At 35.4% G+C, this 21,796-nt stretch overlaps 1 protein-coding gene and 1 non-coding gene across 5 annotated transcripts; one reads left to right on the plus strand and one right to left on the minus strand.

The window, feature by feature from the left end:
- Positions 1–279: 279 nt before the first annotated feature.
- LOC111047232 (FGGY carbohydrate kinase domain-containing protein) lies at positions 280–20,532 on the minus strand. Of its 4 annotated transcripts, none has more exons than XM_039418992.1 (11): positions 20,317–20,532; positions 19,337–19,532; positions 16,066–16,177; positions 13,604–13,844; positions 11,989–12,107; positions 10,763–10,957; positions 9,198–9,408; positions 6,497–6,647; positions 3,640–3,714; positions 2,227–2,492; positions 280–505 (listed from the first exon to the last, which is right to left on the minus strand). In XM_039418992.1, the coding sequence occupies exons 2-11, from the start codon at positions 19,523–19,525 to the stop codon at positions 427–429; spliced, it is 1,638 nt and encodes a 545-aa protein (XP_039274926.1). In that variant the 5' UTR covers positions 19,526–19,532; positions 20,317–20,532; the 3' UTR covers positions 280–426. The 4 variants fall into 4 exon arrangements, with proteins under 4 accessions (XP_039274926.1, XP_039274929.1, XP_039274928.1 ...); XM_039418995.1 differs by lacking the exon at positions 20,317–20,532 and adding an exon at positions 19,707–20,071 and having other exon boundaries at positions 287–505; XM_039418994.1 differs by lacking the exon at positions 20,317–20,532 and adding an exon at positions 19,915–19,995 and having other exon boundaries at positions 287–505.
- Trnar-ucg lies at positions 4,280–4,352 on the plus strand. Its single transcript has one exon. It is a non-coding gene; the product is annotated as a tRNA-Arg (tRNA).
- Positions 20,533–21,796: the final 1,264 nt, after the last annotated feature.

Below are 21,796 nucleotides of genomic sequence, written 5' to 3' on the forward strand. Positions count from 1 at the left end.
ACATTCTCACTGAACCAGACACGTACAGTGATTCTGATTTTTGCGAATCCAGCTTTAGTTTTAACAAATGGAAAGTGAAAGACTAATGGAGAAACTGAAGGAAACCAGTGGCCTATTTCTAAGGGGCTCAAGGGGAAGAACGTAATAAACAGAGTTCAAAGAGAATAGAAGAAAATGTGATAAAATATGAAATACAAACTCAATAAGCCTGAAAACAAATAAACGAAAACAATTTGAGGTAATCAAAGAGAAAAACTAAATGAAACAAAAGAAAACAAATTGGAGGATTCACAACACTATTAGTAGTGAAACTTTATTGCCATAGTAAAATGTTTTAAAATAGTTATGGAATGTAAAAAACAATAATCTAATATCCATTAAATGGAAATATAAAATATAAATAGATAGTATACCGGGTCTAGTTCCTCATGAATCCATAATACGTTTGTACTTTTTCTGATCTTCTACCATTTGTAGGAATACTTTGTACTTCTTGCTGTGGTATCTGAAAGTAAAAGAAAATTGCAATAGTAAATAATTTTTCTTTACGTAACAAAATAATTAATGTGAATGAATTCACTATAGGTATTGGATGAATCAATTTCTGGTGGCACTAGTATGTTCTAAAAATGTTAAATTGAATTTGGAGTCCAATGCAACCGGTTCCTAGTTCATATCTTCAACGGTTATTGATATTTTTAAATAGTGTATAATTCAGTATATTTCAGAAATTATTATAATAACCATTGGCTGAAATTGTTTTTGGTGGCACCTATATGTTCTAGAATGGTAAATTATTATATTATATTTTTTCACATACTCTGATGTTTGTTTTAATTGTATTATTATAATTTAGAACATTGAATGTAAAATGTAAAACAGAAATAGAATCTAAACGGAACTGAAAATAAACTTCTTTTGAAATAATTTTTGATACTGTATTTAAGACTTTACTCGTAATAAACATCAATATATTAATACTGTTCATTTTTTTCAGTATACAGAGTCCCACAAAAGTTGTAACAGCCGTAGTCCATATACGGTATTCTACATGAAATTTGCTACAATAAATGTCCAGTAAAAATGTCTCATATCGACCTTAGTTTTCAAGATCTATTGATTTTTTCCAAATTTTTGAAAAACTTGAATAACTAGAAAATGATTAGTAAAATACTGATTCAGAGGATATGGTTAAAAAGATGAGAAGTTTCCAATAAGATTCACATTATTTGTTCCTTTGATTGACGCTTTTGAACTTTTTATGAGCGCTCAAACTTGAAAAAAGTACATTTGTCGAGTTCAAAGCCAAATTTAAAATTGTTTGAACGCTCATAAAGAGTTCAAAAACATCAAACTAAAGTGAGAGATAAATTACTTTTAACATGAAGAGGAGAAACCCATTTCTCCCTCCACAGTTTGTAGCATAGACACAGACGGACATCCTGCGCACAATTGGATGCGCCGTGTCATTTTGCTTCATGTTCTTGTGATGAAAACATCTCCGTAATATACACAAACCAATATACCTGCTGACCAGTACACTAGGTACTTGGAACATTGCCATCAATAGATGGAGGGGAGTGTTGCCGCGTCGCGTTACAAAGCTCTCTCACTCAAACACAAAAGAAGGAGAATGCTGCTAGGTAGTGGGAGTGATTAGTGGAGGATAGAGCATCGGACCTCTCCATCTTCGAGAAAGAGCCGTGTTAAAAGTAATTTATCTCGCACTTTAGGAACAAACTATGTGAATCCTATTGGATATTTCTTCCTCTTCCAACCATATACTTAGAATTCGTTTTTGAGTGATGGTTTCCTAAGTTAGTTATTGAGTATTGTTTCAAAAATATCGATATTACTTGAAAACTAAGAAAATTTTACTAGACTCTTTTGTTGCAAATTTCATGTAGAATCTATAGTTTTTGGTTGTTAGACCTTTCGTGTGATACTGTATATAATGATTCAAATTGTCATTTTTTCTTTAGGGCCACTTTTAAATATATATATAGCAATTGAAATCTATGTACCTTTTTTAAAATAATTTAGTCACTACATGTTTCAACTATTGATATAATGTCATTATCAAGTCTTGATCATTTTGAAAAGGGTATGTAGATTTCAATTTTCATTTATATAAATTTACATAATGGTCATAATAAATTGTGATAGTTTATTACATATTTGTGTTTCCATTATAAAAAGTGATTGATAGATTATTGAAATACTCACTGGTAAGTACTGGGCTGAGCCTGAACCTCGTTAGCTACTGGCGCCATACCGGTCATCGCGTGGCTTACACTGGGCCAGTGGCCAGTAGCAGTGGCGTTCTGCTGTACTGGCACAAGCAACTGGCACCGTGTGGACTGGCAAGCAAGTACGTTGGCAAGCACTTGCACGTAGAGGCTGTTGTGTGCCAATCCACCGCATGCTAGAACTGTCTCAATGTGGGCGTGGCCTGCCGATTCCATACTAGAGATAATTTGCTTCGTGCTGTACTGAAATTACACAAAACACATTGCAAAAATTGAATATTAACTACAAAAATAATGACAAAACACATTGAAACTGTAATTTAGTCTTCTTCGTTTACAGTGTACAAGAAAATCTTAATTTCAGGATTTCCTAATAGGGAGGCGCTTTTAAGGACACCTTTTCAAGGATCAAAATTTCAAACACACATAAGCCCGGTTGCACAAAAGCCGGTTAAATTTTAACCGTGATTGATAATATTTGATATAATGATCGGATCTTCTTACAGCTCATTCTTCTCAGCTCGTTAAGGCAGTTTATGATGCAATTTTGAAACACCTTGACGAGCTGCAGAACAAGAAGATCCAATCATTATGGCAAAAGTTATGTGTATTTAAAATGTTGATCCTTATAAGAGCCTCCCCACTAAAAAGTTCTGAGATTAAGTGCATCCAACGGGTGATTCTAATAGACCTTTACCCTTGTGTAACAATATGATCCAAAATATTGATTTGATTGGTTAGGAAGGCCTTGAAAAGTTATTACAATGAAAAATTTGTATTTTGACATGCTTTAGGACATGGTTTTCATTGTATATTAGAACTAAACTAAATTATGATACCCCACTGTAATATGTGTCGGGGTGATCATAATATTCTTTTCTAAAACATTTATAAAAAATTTATTTTGTAATTCTGATGAATTTTGTTCAGAATTATTGTAACTTCATATGATATGTGATTTTTCATCATTACTTCATAATACTCCATGTTGTTAAGTTGTATAGATTAGAAGTAAGGAGCTTCCAGAATTTTCAAAAACATAAGAAAATACCCTTTTTTGAAAATCTGTAGCTCCATCGTAGAATCATGCGCGACCATTCAATTTATTGGAAACTTTATTGTCTTTTATTTTGTAAAAGATGTTCTGTCTCGAAAAACCCTAGGTTTTCGAAATAAAATAAAGTGTCTCAAAATTTGTTGGTATTTAGGGGTAAAGCCGACCTCTGGCGGCCAGCAAATTTCTGACTCGAATTCAGCGCCCCAAAATAAAATATAAAACCAATGAGAAAAATTCTTTCGGGGTCAAACAACCATTTGACTGGACTATGAGCTTAAAACTATGGAAGCTAACTAGATCCAAAATGAAATAACCCTGAGTTAATCTACTTACAGCTAACGATTGGATGGCAGCGAGGTATTGTAGAGCTAGATCCTCCTCAGACGTTGACAGACTTAATCCACTCATCTGAAATTAATTAAAAATATTATTAATGTACCTTCAAAAAGCATACAATTCTGGAAATAATAGGCTTGGTAGCCCAAAATTGTTTTCGATTCAGAAACACAAAATTCACCAAGAAAAAGAAATCTAGAACTATAATATACGAGGAAGGAAAAAAGTATAGATCAATTTATTTAATTATTATTTGAAATACAACATACATAATGTTGTAAATACAAACCTTATTCACCTCAAGTAATATAATATAATATGTGTTTTAATTCTATTTTCAGTACTGTTTATGATCAATAAACTGATTAATCCAGTGTTTAGCAATATTCCTCAGAAAATCGTATAAAAAGCAATGATACCTACCTGATGGGTTTCTAATAGCTTTGGGGTTTGGGCCTTAAGAATTGAATTTCTTTCAACTCGAAATCACAGCTAAATTAATTTTTTAATTATTAAACATTAATTTCTATGCAAGATAGAGCAAAATTTGAATAAAGTGCTACATTGAGATTCACTTCAAATTGTCAGCATTCGTTATACTAGGCCTAAACTATTCTCATCCAAAAATGCTGACAAGGACCGTGTGGCCTAATGGATAAGGCGTCGGACTTCGGATCCGAAGATTGCAGGTTCGAGTCCTGTCACGGTCGAAATTTTTTTGAATTCATCTTTCCCCGTAAAAGAGTGATTCTATTCATTGCAGAGTCTAATAATAATAATTGTCCAACCAACTGGAGCGTTATACGTAGTGTAAACTAGTTTAAAGAATCTAATGTTTCATACTCTGAATTTTTTATTTCCATCCTCATTTCACACTATATTTTTTATTCCAAACTCAGCATAATTTTAGTTAAGTATTAATACAATTTAGTTATAAGATAATGCGAAATATTTCCATAAGAAGCATTTAGATCAGCTTCTTTTTATTTTATAATCATTTTCACCTTACAATAAAATTCAATAATGTTTGAATAAATAATATAATCATAATTTTTATATTCATTTTTATAATAATACAATTATATAATAATCTTATAAAAACATACACTAGATGAGTAAAAAAAAATTGCATGGTTGCCTGTAAAGTCGGTATACGGGCGAAAGTTTTACGTGACAACGACTTTGAGTGGTAAAATAATTTTAATGTGAATATTCATTCGTATAGTAGGAAGAAGGATGAAATAATAACTCACAATGAGAGTGAGTGAGAGGCACGCGTCCCTTCCACTCGGGCATGGTTAGCCCGCGCCCAACTAAGAGCGAGAGAGACAACCATTGACTTGACATTTTGAATTAGTGGCGCAGTCGCAGGAGATTGCTTGCGGCGCCTGCGCTGGTTGACTGCTCCGTTTCACTCTCTCTCTCCAGGTGAATGCCTTCGGGTTGGTGAGGCATTGCTCGCCACTGCTCCTATTCGTGCTCTTTCCAGACGACCGTGAACCGAAACGAACGCTCTCACTCGCTCTCATTGTGAGCGCATAACGTGGGAACGTAACGCAGTTTCTTGAAGTGTCTCCCGGCAAACCAATTTATAAAACGTTGTCACGTCAAAATTATTTATATTCGTATATAACTTTTACTGAATTATTCAATTATTATACACACACCCGGTTGCAAAAAAGTCTTAATTTTAAATCCCGATTAAATGGAACGAGAATCAATCATATATCTTCTCAGAAACCCTTCTCCAACAATTGAACCAATTATTGGTTCTCGTGGAATTTACTAATGATTAAAATTCAGCAGGCTTTTGTACAACTGGGCCTCAATGTTTCAAAAATGTAACAGCATGATCAATGATCATTGCTGTTGCAAGTAGCCTTCCTAGTACATGGGTAACCATAGTTGGAAGAGCTTCAATCCCACCCTTTTTTTTTTTTTTTACACCAAATTCTGAATTAGCATCTTGTACGGACATTTTTGTTTTTTTTTGTACTAATTTTGCTAGTTGTTTATTCTTGTTGTAATTTAATATTACTTGTATTTTATGTATGTGTGTAAAGGAAAAATAAATTGAAAATTGAAAAATTGAAATTGAAATTGATCAAATCGATGGTGATTTGGTGAAATATTGATTTTCATCCAGTTTATTAATCATCAAATCTTTGATTTCTCTGTTTAATTAATTTTTAAGTAAGAATTGGACTGATAGCATTCTATGAAAGGGAAAATATAATCCCTATTAAAAAATTGATTTACCCTATTTTATGAATTTCTTTTCATAAAATTTTGGGAGAGATACCTACAGTTTTGAGCTTAGCCTGTTATTCTCTCCCAATCATTGTATATGATTTGTCTGTATTACTGCTGAATGGATACCATAATAGAAATTATTATGATTAAATATAGTTTGTTATATATTTATTACAATGGAAATAATTGACGACATTCTAATGAATGCAACTATTATATTTACTTATTCATACATTGATACATACAATATCATTCTCAACTATGAATGATTGGCAAAGGAACAACAGGCTTAAAGCCCACAACTGTTCCTTTTCCAAATTTAGATAGAAAATGTCTAAAAATGGGTTATGTTTACACTTCACGATTTTTGTCCAACTTTGAGTCCAAAATATTTATATACTAGGAATTGAGAATTTAGGAAAGTTGAAAACCAAATTGAATAAGAATACTTGACTAAATCATCACTAATAACTGAAAAATACAGTATTAATAATTGAAAATTTTGAAACGTAGAATACTTACTCCTAAAACAACTGCTGTCAATTAATATTCATTCTATTAAAAGAATGGATAAAATACCGAGCGATGTAAGAAAACTTACCATTCCTCTAAGTGAGGGATCAGCCAGAGGCGATCTATTGCCATGGAAATCAGGCCAAACATGCAAATCTTTAGTCAGAAATTCGACAGACGACAAGTGCCTTCTCTCAGCCATTTTCTTCAACAACTCGTTCAGGTAGTCCGTTATGTGTCTGCAAAATATCACATCCCTTCAACATTTTAAAGATAATTGAATAAAAACACAAATATGTTGTCAAATTCTACACTGTTGTTTTATTTAGTACACGACCAAGGTTTCGTGACCACACCGGTCACATTTTCAAGTTGACTAAAGCTAAAAGGTTAAGGTAAACATATACAAATATGTTACATCATAAGGTAAACAATTTTTACCTTAACCTTTTAGCTTTAGTTAACTTGAAAATGTCACCGGTGTGGTCACGAAACCTTGGTCGTGTACTAAATAAAACAACAGTGTAGAATTTGACAACATATTTGTGTTTTTATTCAATTATGGAACGGTTCTACAATATTGACAATGACTCAGTCGAAATTTTAAAGATAAGTGATTTTGTACAAATGGGTAATTGAATAAACAAACAATCTTCGATATTACAAATTTTCAGGGAATCAATGTTTGTAAACACCCAGAATTCTAAAAGTTATGAATTCTTGACAGTTATTATGAATGAGTGAGAGTGAGTAAATGAATCCATTTCGCTTTTTTATATCGATTTTCAAATACATGTTGAAAAAGGTTTTTTGATTTTCAATTTTCATTTGATTAAAAGTACTGTTCATTCCTACTTCTCTCTCTCTCTTATTTCTCTTTCTATTTCACCTTCCCCAGCCCTTCCTGGCATTACGCAATTTGCGATAAGGGTGAAGAACAATGGTACAATTGTATTTCGCTATTCTACGACTCATTGCTCGACGTTCTACTGTACGGCTGTACGCCATGCCGGCTCCGTGAACTAGCTCGAGACCCGTGCTGTCTCTACTTTTCTCCAACGAGACCCTTGCCGTCTCAAACGTCCACCGCTGACGACGTTATTGTGCCCTGAAAATCCCTCGCTGAACAATAAAGTAAGTGCCAAATTTCCTTCCCTTCACCTACTATTTTTGTAGCAAACTTGTCACCGAAATCTTTTAGTTTTTTATAGTCTTCAATATTTAACAAGTACTCTTAACAAGAAAGTGAACCTTGAAATCAATAATTAAAATTAATCCATCTATTCACCAATATCTATAATGAGACTCACTTTAAACTGTCTGGATTCCTTACAAATTATATCAATGATTCTCATTCAATTAATATTAATTGTAAAAAATGATATTCCCATCGGTTGAATGGGAAACTTTTATGTTATTTGCAAGTTTCAGTATTTATTTGTGTTAAACACAGAATGCCCGGTGGATTCTCTACTGTTATACGTTCTAACCATAGAGAAACAATAGCGTAAGTAGATATTCCATGGTATAGGGCGTTTATGTCGCAACTTTTACTGTTATCTCAAGCCGATTACTGTTGATTATTGTCGATTTTTACTGTTTTGATCGGGTAAGAATGTATGAACGGCACAATATGAGAGACCACCAGCGTCATAAAGCTTCACGGGAAAGAACTACGTGGACTATCAGCTTGAGATAACAGTAAAAGTTGCGACATAAACGCCCTATACCATGGGATATCTACTTATGCTATTGTTTCTCTATGGTTCTAACTGAGCCAACAACCGATGAAACTTTGGGGTAACCGTCCACTGGAACCGTATTCTACCGATCCTTCGGCCGTATGATCGGAAGAATCTGCCGGCCGTTAAATTAATATGGTCGTCCATTGGAACCGTTTACGTAAGTCTAGTTACCATATTATTGAATTAACTACTATTATAGCCACCAACATTTTTCATAAAGAATGATTATATTGAGATTTTGAAAATTGAATAAACAAATATCCACTAAATTAGTTATTCATTATTAAGCAATCTTTGTTCACAGATTCCTTTGAACAGCACAACGATGATATATTTTGTCTCGCATATCCCACAATGGAACATGCTCTTGAACCAAACTCAACAACTTTTCATAGTCCATTGTTACAACTTTATAAAACAGAACAACTTCATAAAACAAACAAGACTGTGAAAAATTTTTAGGTTAGGAACACTTTGTTGTCTCAGCTCGACTAGTTAGTTCGGCCGGATAGAGCCGGAAAATTTCATTCAATTCGGATCGAAGTTTGATCAGCCGGAGAACAACTTCATAGAACAAAACAAACAAGACTGTGAAAAATTTGTAGGTTAGGAACACTTTGTTTTCTCAGCTCGACTAGTTAGTTCGGCCGGATAGAGCCGGAAAATCCAATTCAATTCGAATCGAAATTTGATCAACCGGAGACGACCGTGCACGGCCGTATGAACCTGTTGCAATGGACGAGCATCTATTCCTTTCTTTGTTGGGAGATCGTTCGGTCGTGTTCGGTAGTTTTCGGCCGATGCTAGTTCGGACGAAAACGGTTCTACTGGACGGCAGACCTTGAGCATTGAAACGTGAGTGTTTTTATCAATAAAACAATTTCAGTAGAAAAGGGACATTATGTATTTTTTATATTTTGTAATGAGTTTTCATCTATTGCTATCAATTTTATTAATGTTAAACCAAACCAAGTCTATTGAATAAGTTTGTTTCATGATTGGGCAACTAGAATTTGTGTGTACTAGGTGATGCGATTTACCGACACATTGTCCTCGGTTCGTATGTGGCTGGAGGCGGGATGCTTGTCGACGAGATGGTCGATCAGTTTGCCGGTGGCACTCTGCCCGCCTTCCAGCAGCCACAGGTGGGGTTCAAGGCCCAGCACCGCCCCCGGGTAAGGCCCCCACACACCGGCCACGAACACCCTCGAGCCACCAACCGCCATCAGGCAAGTGGAGGTGCCACAGATCAAACCTGCAAACAAACAAATTAATACTGTGTTGGGGTGTGATCACATTGAACGCTTATAGGTGAAACTACAAAATTGGTTATGCATGAACAAGAGTGTGCACATGAGAAACAAAATCTGGAAAAAGCAATAGTAACACACACTGAACGCTTGATGGTTGCGTTGATAGTTGAACGGTTGATCACACCATAACCTCTGTGCTGACACTGCCCGACAATGAGCTGATATTGAATTGAATGAATGAATTCAATTAATGAATATATCTTATTTGAAATCAGAATTTGTCTATACATTTCTCCAACTATTTCTAACTTTCTTATTAAAAAATCATATATTATTATTATTATCTACGGTACATTTATTTGGTCTGTAGCTTATAGTGACTACAAGTCTTTTCAATGGTGATACAGGAACTCGAAATGAATTTTGACGTTTCAAATTATCTTGTAATATTGCAGATAACTCATTAAAACTTCTGATGGACATTTTGAAGTAGTTGGAGAATTCATCTTCATCCCCAAGCAATAATATGACACAGAATTGCCCTTGAAATGTTCTTTGGGCGACCATCGGGTGAACTTGATATCTACGTATTTTTTCCTCCGTTTATGAAGATATTATAATACTATCATAGCTTAAGAAGTTTTATAAGAGTCAAGGTTGTATTGAAATTTGAAATCTGCAATAAAACAATTTTTAAACGCGTCCATTTTGTGAGTCAGATCAGTCTGTTCGTCAGGAGAGCTCATGATGTGTAAAACTGATGTATGGATGCGTATGGTCAGAATGGTACATACGCACTGACAGTCGGTCGAGCTCTGTAACCGGCCTTAGGATGGCCACTAACGATAGGAAAAGTATGTCAAGCATGTGTGAACGGACATGTCTTTGAACGAAAAAAATATCTATGCTAAAGGCTTCGAACGAAAAATAGCTGTTTGACAGCAGATCCTAACATTAAATAGATTATCACTGAAAAATAACGAATCATAATGATACAAAAATAATTTATCTTCAAATATAGCAGCAAATTTGATTACATACGACGCAGGTTTGATGCCTAGTGATATCGGACTCCCCGATTGAAATAAAAAATAAAAATTACAAAAATCGAAGATACAAGAACATAACCTCAAAAACTTTTGTTCTAAGCCTTTTTATGAGATGATATAACAATGTATGATGACCTGTGTGACATGTAGACACATGTAGACACATGTTCAACATACTAGACCTGTCTTAAGTGGCCAGCCTTACTAAAATAACACAGCCGTATATTTTAAGTTACGTTAGTGCCTTGAAATTAGAATTTTTATGTAGAAGTGGAAGTAATAATATTGTGGTAGATTCCATACTCACTCAACCTAAACTCCAATGTCGGATCAGACATTTTTTTGTCTTCAGACAAACGTGCCGCAGCCATTCCCAAGACACCAGCATGTGCATCTATAATGGAGGTGGCCACACACGTTCCCACCTTCAGACCAAAATCTGCCGCTGCACTTTCAGTTAGGCCTTGTCCACAGGGAATACCTGGTGCTTGCATCACTGATCCTGCAAAATACCAATAATATTAGATTGATTTTGTGAATATATTAGATTTCAATGAAATATTAAATTGAACAATTACATACACGATATGTATTACTATCATCAATTCATTTTTTATTAAATTGAAAATGTTTTTTTTTATTTTGATAATGTACTTATTGTACAGGGTGAGTCATATTGAACTTTCCTGTTTTGGAAGGGCGTTGCATGAAGAAGGAAAGGAAGAGAAGGGTGGGGATGGTGTCATTAGACGCGCCATGACATGTAGTTTTAGTGTGAGCAATGGCTTGATCGGGATAACATCGTGCGTTCATCGTGCGGCTCCGCCATTTTAAATTTGTTTGTGTGTCTAAGCACGGAGTAAAGAACACTAATTGTTACTTATTCTGTGATCTAAGTCTCTAACTGCTAATTCTTGAACTACCTGAATCTTTTATGGGTGAAATTTAAGATCTCTAAGCAGTATTCTGCAGACACTACTGAAATATAATCCTAGTAATGTGACATGTTTCCGAACAGAACGCAGAGGGGATTGTTGAATTGAAGCCCGCATTCTATCCACGTTTTCCGCTGACGTTGACGTCCTAATTCGGCCTTGTGGTCTTTTTTTTGATGCTGATGATGTTACTCTAAAATTTGATAGCAAATTTCTGATTGTTGGTCCAATGGCAATGGGATCAAGTCGGCCAATAGCAAAATGTAAACGGAACGCACGCTGTGTTGTGATCACGGAGCCGCCATTTTTAATAAACTCTTCAACTACGAACGCACGATGTTGTCCCGACCAAGACATTGCTCACACTAAAACTGCATGTCATGGCGCGTCTAATCACACCATCCCCACCCTTCTGCTCCTTCCCTTCTTCGTGCAACACCCTTCCAAAACAGGAAAGTTCAATATGACCCACCCTATATAAATGAATGAAGAATGTATACTGTATGTATTGAGCATGCTAAATAACAAATAGCATTGTCAGAAAAGTCACAAAAGTCTGGTAAAAGGTTTAAAAGTAAGATGTATTTAGGTAACTTACCAATTTTAGAGCAGCCATCTTCTAACAAATCGTCCAAACCAATGGACTCCATGAAAGATTTATCCCAAGAGTTTGAGACACCATCGTAAGCCCACTTACATGTAACTGTGCAGATTGACCTGTAATGAAAATAATTTTATTTGAAAAAAAATTCACATGGAAAACTTATTTTTATAAACTTGATTACAAATAGATTTACAAATACGTTTTCAAACATGAGATGAAATGAAGGATATTGTATATGTCACATAAAAAACAAGTACACCTTATTATCAATGATTAATCACATCTTTAAATATTCTGTCAATACTATACTCAATTGTAACAGGTCCAGGGTCCAATTGTCCAGGGGGTTGACGTCTCTTCCTTGCACTATTGTACTTTCTGTGTTTATTATTGATTGTGACGTTCCAATGTTGTGAAGCTTGTCTTTTATATGCAACTACTTGAATAAATTGAATTTGATTGATTGATTAATCTGGGTTTTCGTTTGTGCGAAAAAGCAGTCGTCTACCACGACAGGGTGAGAATCTCAGATTGGGTAGATTTCAATTTGTCTAAATAACCTAAAAGATTATGTTCAATCCTATTATATTAAGCGAGCAATTTCTGTATTTTTATATATGGTTATTTATATTTATATCTGGTTATTTATATTTATATCTGGTTATTTATGTTCAACGGATCTCGAAAACGGCTCTAACGATTTTCATGAAATTTGGAACATAGTAGGTTTATCATATAAAAATTCGATTGCACTAGGTCTCATCCTTGAGAAAACTCGTTGAACGACATTAAAAGGATAATTCATCCTTGGCTGAAACAGCTGTGGATAGTAAAAAAGTGAGTGAGCGAGTGAGTATGTGAAAAATCAAAATATCGCATCTCCGAAATTCATAAGATGTCATATTTTATAGCCAGCTGTGAAATATAAACACGATCATTTTAGAGAATTGTGTTCTGTTTATCAATAAATGAAAAATAACGAGCGAAGCTCGGTGCCCCGATATTTATGTTTTAACGGGGAAGGTTGAGTTTATACTTTTAAATGGCAATATGTAGATATAATTAGAAATGTTTTGATTCTTGAATAATAGACACAAAAAAAGAAAAGCTATTTGATCAGCTGCACACTTAAAATTTGGGCAATATGAATGTCAACAATGCTTGTCGTCGTCAACTGCGGAAGTTTACGCACAAACGAAGATGCACCTTTACTAGAATATTCAACAATTTCAAGCTAAATTTTCCAAATCTTAAAATAATCTATTTCGTGAAATGAGCAAACCAATAGTTAATTTGTTGATTATGATGCCCACATAAGCTCTAGGCTTGTGCGTGGGTAATAAGACGGATGATGATGATGAGAGATGAGTGGAACTACAGCATACGTGGTTCCGAACCCCAGGGAAGCGATTTTCAAACTCATAAACGGTATTTAGAGGAGTATACTCTTGAAGTGGTCACCATTACAAAGGGAATAGCAGGTGCATGGAGCTTAACTCATGTTATCGATAGCTTATCAGCGCGACCACGAAACCAAATCGCTTCCTAAATCAGGCGCTGACTTAGAAGGTGAGTCTCATTATAGTTTTTCTATTTCCTTAACTCTTACCTAGCATCAGAGCCGGTCGCTTTCCACGTTAGAAAATCGGCCAGATCGAAAAAATAGCCCGCCTTGTTCCAACAGTTGTCTCGCAGATTGTTCTTCAGCCAGAGCAGTTTGGGCAGTTGCATTTCGAGCGACATCTTGCCACCCACATAGGACAGCAGTTTGTGCTCTGTTTTGTTGATTAGGTTCACCTCTGTGCTCGCTCTGTGGTCCAGCCATAGGATCACGTTTTGCTCCGACTCTCCTGTTATTGAACAGAGAGAATATGGTCAGAAAATAGGTTTACCTGGAAAACAGGGTTTTACCTGTTGTCGCCATGAATAAATAAATAAAATAAAATAAAAAATACACTGCCTATGCAGCTGATCTATGCAGTTGTCTATGTAAATGTATCTTGTGTCTTGTATTGGGAATTGAATAAATTTGGACTTTCAAGATCAGGGTTCAAGTTTAAGGATGACTACAACTTATTTTAGACTTTGATCAAGTTTTCAGGATCAATTTGAAGGCTTTAACCTGTTCAATTTTGAATTATAACTGTCACTGTCACCTGTTGCTTCAAGTCTTAGGATACTACAGTGAATATAAATAGAAAATAAAAATGACAGTACCTTTTTTCTGAATTATTTTATCACAACATGTTTCAACATGTTACTGAAGGGTACTGAGATTTTTATTTCTATTTATACTAGTAGTTCTGTGAACAATAGACCTCACGCAGTATTCGCATCCACAAGTACCTGATGTCACTTGTTTTGTTAACAAACTCAGTTCACGTTTCAATTTGTATTCCATATGATATAATTCATCCAGTTCCGTGATAATCTTTCTATGAAAATTAATTTTTTACAATCAAAAATATTATGATTTCTCCAGCATTATTTAGTTTATTTGGTTATTTTTAATCACCTATTAACTTAAATTTTTTTCGAATTTGAGAATATTGATACTAATGGGCATGCATAATAATACCATCAGTGCAAAACAAAATATTGAAACAAGAGACCTTAAAGCTGCGATTAGACCAAAGTTATTAACAAAATGTTAATAACTCAATCCTTATAGATTACATTAGATTGAACAAAACTTATCATACACATGATGAAGATGTGTGTTTGTCAACTTCCGTTCAATCCAATAGAATTTATATAAGGATCAAGTTATTAACATTTTTTTAATAACTTTGGTGTAAACCCAGCTTAAAAATGCATACCTTTGATTGAAACTATAGACCTTATACAAATTACAGTAATAGACTGGCTTCTCCACACATCTTTGTAATCACTTGTCAGCTGATTTATGATGAATAATTCTATAGTTTGATTTTTACTCTAATATTGGCGTATGAAGGAGGCTCCTTTTTCCTTTTATATTATCCTTGAGATGCAAAATTTTCAAAAACCTTGTATATACGTCAACGCGCAATTAAAAAAGGAACATACCTGTCAAATTTCATGAAAATCTATTACCGCGTTTCGCCGTAAATGCGCAACATATAAACATTTAAACATCAAGAGAAATGCCAAACCGTCGACTTGAATCTTAGACCTCACTTCGTTCGGTCAATTACAAGTAGCCCTAAACAGAAAAGAGACAATACTACAGTGACTTTGAATACTGAATGACTTTTAATACTACAGTGACTTAGGGCCGGTTTCCGAGCTCGTGATTAAGCTAAGTTCTAGACTTTAAACAGCTGGAGTCAGAAAATTGGCTTTCCGAAACGGGGCATAGTCGCAGTTTTTATGATAATCTTTATTTTCTCATTTCTATAATTGGAAACGTTTTTCCTCGACGAAGTGAAACATTCCTAAATAATTCAAAATAGCTGAAACTTTACACTATTTTCTCTTTATTTTATTTTGTGTTCAATTTTCTAGTTTTCCGAAATTTAATTTAAACGTGGACTGCGACTACGCCCCGTTTCGGAAAGCCAATTTTCTGACTCCAGCTGTTTAAAGTCTAGAACTTAGCTGAATAGCGAGCTCGGAAACCGGCCCTAAGGCCTGCCGCAAAGTGGACCCACGCTAATCCATGCCACTCCAACCCACGCCGTGGGATGTTTTGTAAACCATTGCTATAGAATTATTCATAATCAATCAGCTTACAGGTGGATTATTCATTGCATGTATTACACAGATGTCTGGAGAAGCCTAGCAATGGTTTACAAAACATCCCACGGCGTGGGTTGAAGTGGCGTGGATTAGCGTGGGTCTACTTTGCGGCGGGCCTAAATAGCCTCTGTACAGAATACATGACAGTGTATTATATTGAAGTAGAACTTCATATCATTCAAATTGCCTATTAAATTATATTGATTTAGCGGATGACAAATACACAACACATATAATATCACAACAATTTTTAACATACTGTAAATGGAAAATCCATAAATAAAACAATTAAAATCATCTAAGTCAATTATAAATTATTAAATTATATGAAAAACAGATGAGAATGCTTACCATGAGGACTAACAGAGAGCGGCTGTCCTTGTCTATCCAGTACGACCAGTGAACAGGTGGCATCGAAAGCAATGCCTTTGACCAACTCCTTGTCAACAGAGCTCGTCACTTCCTGATACAAAACAAACAAAAAGCCACATCAATCACTAGAATAATTAAATAAAAAACAAACAAAAAGCCACATAAATCACTAGAATAATTAAAACAAAAAGCCACATTAATCACTGGAATAAGTACCTATACAGGTTTACAAAGGAAATACATGATATATAGGGATAATTACTCACAAAAAATAATATGTCGTTTTAAAACAGCACGAAGAATATCATTGGTTCGTATGGGAGTGTTCACACAAACATTTTCATTCTGTTATTCTTATAAAAAGCGAAGGTATTTCTTACCTGCGCGGCAGAAATTAATCAGAAAGCAAAGCTTCAAGTTGATTGGTTTGTAAGTACAGTAGTGTCATGAAATTAACTCACATTATAGTCCATATAAAACAACCTCCGACGAGTTTTAAGGCCTTTTATAACTATTTACCACCAAATATTCGAGGTTTGACGCTCAGGGAATTTAAACAAAGAATTAATCATTTTTTTATAAAAAATTGTTTTTATAGTGTAGATGAATATTTAAATGTCAACATCGAGTCTAGATTTTTAGGTGATTGCTTATGTGATCTATGATTTCTAATATAGTTTGTAATATTGATGTGGCCGATAAAAATTGTAAAGTGTTTGTCTGTGGCAATAAATTGATATGACTTGGAGGGATATGCGGAGTAGAGAAATGGATGGTGATCAGTCAATTACAGTGATGAATGGAATCATAGGAAGAAGCGCAGTTGCCAAGTTGTCGATCAGACTCAGACGATGCAGTGCTTTCAGAGAGGAGACTACGTGTGCGTATCATGAGCTGTTGAACACTCACTCAAGACAACAGAGCGATTTCCGCTTTAGTACGGCAACATCGCCGCCGCTGTATCCCTAATTTTCTCTGCTCTGCATATCCCTCAATGTCGAAGGTTGTTTTAATGTGTTAAGCCCCGTACACACACATCGATTTTCGTTCGTACGGTATTTTGACATCCTTATAAATTCTATTAGATTAAACAGATTTTTTCAAACAGGGATGTTTGTCAAGTTTAATCTGATAGAGTTCATATGGACGGCAAAATATCGTACAAACAAAAATCGATGTGTGTGTGTGTGTGTGTGTGTGTGTGTGTGTGTGTGTGTGTGTGTGTGTGTGTGTGTGTGTGTGTGTGTGTTGTGTGTGTGTGTGTGTGTGTGTGTGTGTGTGTGTGTGTGGGACTTTAGTCCAGCCACTAACGTTACGTTTCGGCGGACATTTCCTGATGTACAGCGAAAACCTGAAACATCATTGCCAGTCAATTCCGACGCAGATGTGCAATAGTTTATGTGCTTTTACAGGTCAAGTCAGCTGTTATAGTTAACTGATCAGTTCAGGGATCAAATTATGAGTCCGGGACCCTGCCATGATAGTAATCATGCCAGTCAATTCCGACGCAGATGTGCAATAGTTTATGTGCTTTTACAGGTCAAGTCAGCTGTTATAGTTAACTGATCAGTTCAGGGATCAAATTATGAGTCCGGGACCCTGCCATGATAGTAATCATACCAGTCAAATTTGGCATGATCATGCAAGATTGGGTTCTGGCCGCGACGCCTCTCGTTAACGTCACACCTCCAAGTGGGCACCTGCTTTTCGCATATCCTGTAAGGTGTGACACGCGAGCTACTACCCATCGGCACTCCCTAGTCAGTAGGCTAGTATCACACATGAGTTTAGTCTACTGAATTGCAGTGGCACCACCTCAATTGTCCTTGCACCTCGGTCGGGGCACTGCGCAGTTCCGGCGGTACGTGGGCCTGGTCGGGGCCAGGACGTATCCTCTAACTCGTCTACAGGCCAGGAAAATACTCGTCGTTCCCAACTGTATAGTCTCCAAGGTGGGCACTTGCACGTCAACCACACAGGCGCCCAAAAGGGGACGCTAGCGTTTCGAAAGAAGCACCAGTGAGAGGGTTTTTTCAACACGCTAGGTGCTACTTCCAGAGACGGAGGCGCTACCCAACTCCCACTGTCTGGGTTGAACCACGCGCTGAAAAGCATATAGTAATTTCGTATGCCTGCTACTTCCAGAGACGGGTGTACCCTGATTCCCATAGTTTGGTCTCTAACTGACTTACCCCAAAACTCCACCGAACATCCATCACTGCGTCCAGAGACGGAGAATTCAGGTGACTCGGTCGAACCATGAACCTCCCTTCACCCAGTCGTACACCCATAAGAGAGACTACTTTCAGGGACGGAGTCACACAGTCATCACGTATGTTATTCCCTACAGGAGTGGGATGAGGTAGGCCTAACTCTTTTTGGGGTGGCTGCTCCTTTACAACACGAATAACCACTTTGTGGTTATTATTTCTTCTGAAATGACACTGCCGATCTGGAAACCCCAGTCCTGGCAACAAGTATCAATAAAACAAAATAAAACTTGTAGCACCCTTTATTTATTAAAAAACTTAAAATCGAACTTAAATTTCAAGTTTTTTAATAAATTAAGGGTGCTACAAGTTTTATTTTGTTTTATTAATTTAAAAGCAGCCCATTTCAATAAGTGTTTTATAACAAGTATCAAGTAAGTAAGTAAGTATGGTTCCCCCTGGTTGGCGGTTTTTCCCTTCACCATGAGAACCAGCACCCGCGGCACCAGTACTTCCTGAGACGGGGTGAGGAACGAATTCCAAAGTAGCTCTGAAGAGTTCCCTAGAAGCTCAAGCTCCAGCCTGATCTCTCAGGGACCGATCATGCAAGGCTGACAATAACACTGGCTACACACTGATGTCGCAAGACACGCGTCTTAAGACGCATGTCGTGTCTCATCAAATTTCATGAGACTTGCATGTCTTATGATGCATGTCTCATGTCTCATGATTTTCGGTTATTACAAAGCTGTATTACAGACTGAGCATGAGCAGGACAAAGAGTGCTCAGTGCTGGCAGTAGACAGTGGCTGGAGCGCATGCTCAGAGTGATGTCTCGCGCGACGTGTCGCATGGAACAGCTGTCGCAAGCAGTGAGTAAGCTCTGATTTTACAACACAGGTTGGTTTCATATGCGACATGCCTCGGACATGAGATTTGTCGTAGACATCATGTCTACGACACCAGTGTGTAACCCGCCTAAGTTTGAACATGTGGACCAGGCTTAAGTCTAGAAATATTTTCAGCAATGCTCTACTCACTTTGACAACCTGTGCACAAGCCCGCCATATGTTGTCGGATGACTGATGAAACAGCTGAGTAGCAGGTGGATTGTAGGTAGCGATCGGAGCATGCGCAATACGCACAATGTGTCCGTTGGCACAGTCGACGAGCGCCGCACGAGCGCTTCCCGTGCCCACGTCTACCCCCACCACAAATGCGGCCGCCATTTTGGGTCTGAAATGCGCCACACACAAAATATGTAATCTCAATTATGAAAATATGTAATTAGTCATTGAAAAATACATTTTTAGTAAAAAATGACATAGCCTACGGTACCTAGTAATGTTTTCACTCAAAGTGTTGTATAGGTTACATGTAAATAAAAGTTGAACAATAAAAAAAACTTACAGTTAGCACTACGATAAGACAGGTACAATTATTTTAAAGATAAAGAAGTATTAATAAAGTGTGCCGTACAAGAAAATAAAGAGCAACTCCAAATTGATGACTGTACCGTCAGTTTTTACTCTACAAATTCAAATCACAACGAAATATTTTATATTACTTTGGATTCTCGCATTAATATGAATCATATTATAAACTAATGACACTTTTCATTTACACTGGTGGATGACAAATAACACAAATTTAATAGCGCTGCAAACTGAAACGTTTTAGCTGTTTTTAGGTCAAAACAACATAATTCTAGAACAGAAATATGCTAACCAAAGTGGAATTTCTGTCTTATCAATATTATGGGATTGTGGGTCACTCAACAGCTAACAGATAATCGAGAATCAACTAAAGCCTTTCGCCGATGTGACCTTGTAAATTGCTTTAATCAATGCACTGCTTAGTCAAGTGCTAATCCAACTTCAATAAACACTGCAATTAAATTGGAGAATGCGGAAACTTATGATTTGGAGGTTGCATAAATCAGAACTCTATACAATAAGCAGAAAATTATCAAGATTTATCGTTAATAATGCTTAAAATCTTACAATGATTATAAACTTACCTTTTTTGAAACACCGTATGTTTTCAAGCACTTGAAACAAACATGGTTTAAATCGTCAAACCGCCTTTTAAACTTATTATTTCAAGATGATAAAATAAACTATCAACTTAGTATTAATTATAATCATTTTCACTATTTCAGACCAACAAAACACTGTTCACTGAAAGGCATCATTTTTGAGCGACTAAACAACTTTTGAGGTTATGTTTGCCATTGCCTTCGCTCAATCAATCTCTCTCTCTTTCGTCTCGACCAATAGCATTGCTTGGCAGTATCGCCTATGCTTACTGTACTGTCATTTGTATTTGAAACGAGTGAAGCTCTTTATAATAAGAAGGTAGAAGAAACAATTATTTTGAAAATAATATTTAAATTTACAAACATAAGTAATTGATAAAATGGAAAATGAAAATAATAGATAAAATTTCAGTATGTAATGGATTAATAGTAAGTAATACTGTATATAATTTTAATACAATATTGAATTTAATACAATCTATTTTTGTCAAAGTATAGCTTGAAAATTATATACCGTATAATAAATTGTAGAGAAAATATAATCAAATGTAATAGACCCTTAGAAAAATGGAAGAAGTCCAATTGGAAAAAACCAATCAACCCATTTTAGAAAAATTATAGAAAACAATTCAATGGGCTATGAAATAAAAAATTACAAACAAAAGATTAAAACATTTATTTGATGAGTAATGCCTTATAGTAATTATGATAATAACAAAAATAAACAAAAGGAGTTCTCTTAGTTTCAACAAAACTAAACGAATAACGGTATACATTAAATTGAAACATGGGCTAATAAAGAAACTTTGGAATACACCGTTGCTGTAATAGGCTAATACTCAACACTGTAATCTTAGTACTAAATAAAACTATACAACAGAATTGATAACAGAAAAATATCTCAACAGACTTGAGTGTTACCACACTCTAAAATTGCAAACAATTTCAAAAAGAAAATACCCATTATAAGCGTGTATTCTCCCACAAAATCTTCTAAAAAAATTAAAAATATTAAATGAAACAACTTGAAATTGTCACACAATCACTTATTTATAAGTAAAATGGAGAAACTAGTTTCGGTTGTAACACCATTATCATCAATCTATAGTAAACACTACATGAGGTTCATGAAATTTTACTGTAGGAGTTACGGTGTAACAACCGAGACTGGTATTTCCATTATTTTATCCGATTATTAACTCGTGACAATTTCATGCGGATTTATTTAATATGGATTATTACAACCCTCACCATTACCATAACAACAGTATCAAATATGATTAATTATTATAGATATTCCAAATGCTCATCAAGTGGAGATAATTTAGATACTATCGAGAATGGTAAAACTATTCTTGAATACAAATCAAAATAAAAAAAAACACGTATTGAAATGGGCTGCTTTTAAATTAATAAAACAAAATAAAACTTGTAGCACCCTTTATTTATTAAAAAACTTAAA

The sequence above is a fragment of the Nilaparvata lugens genome, unplaced genomic scaffold (genome assembly GCF_014356525.2).
Source record: "Nilaparvata lugens isolate BPH unplaced genomic scaffold, ASM1435652v1 scaffold801_2, whole genome shotgun sequence".
NCBI lineage: Eukaryota > Metazoa > Arthropoda > Insecta > Hemiptera > Delphacidae > Nilaparvata > Nilaparvata lugens.

What these genes read in the sequence shown, in the direction of transcription:
- LOC111047232 (XM_039418992.1), bottom strand. Translation starts at nt 19,525, where the DNA reads ATGGCGGCCGCATTTGTGGTGGGGGTAGACGTGGGCACGGGAAGCGCT. An exon ending in AGATGGCTGCTCTAAAATTG is followed by an intron (nt 10,958 to 11,988) that starts GTAAGTTACCTA and finishes GGTATTTTGCAG; the next exon opens with GATCAGTGATGCAAGCACCA. An exon ending in ATACGAACCGAGGACAATGT is followed by an intron (nt 6,648 to 9,197) that starts GTCGGTAAATCG and finishes GATATTTTGCAG; the next exon opens with ACACATAACGGACTACCTGA.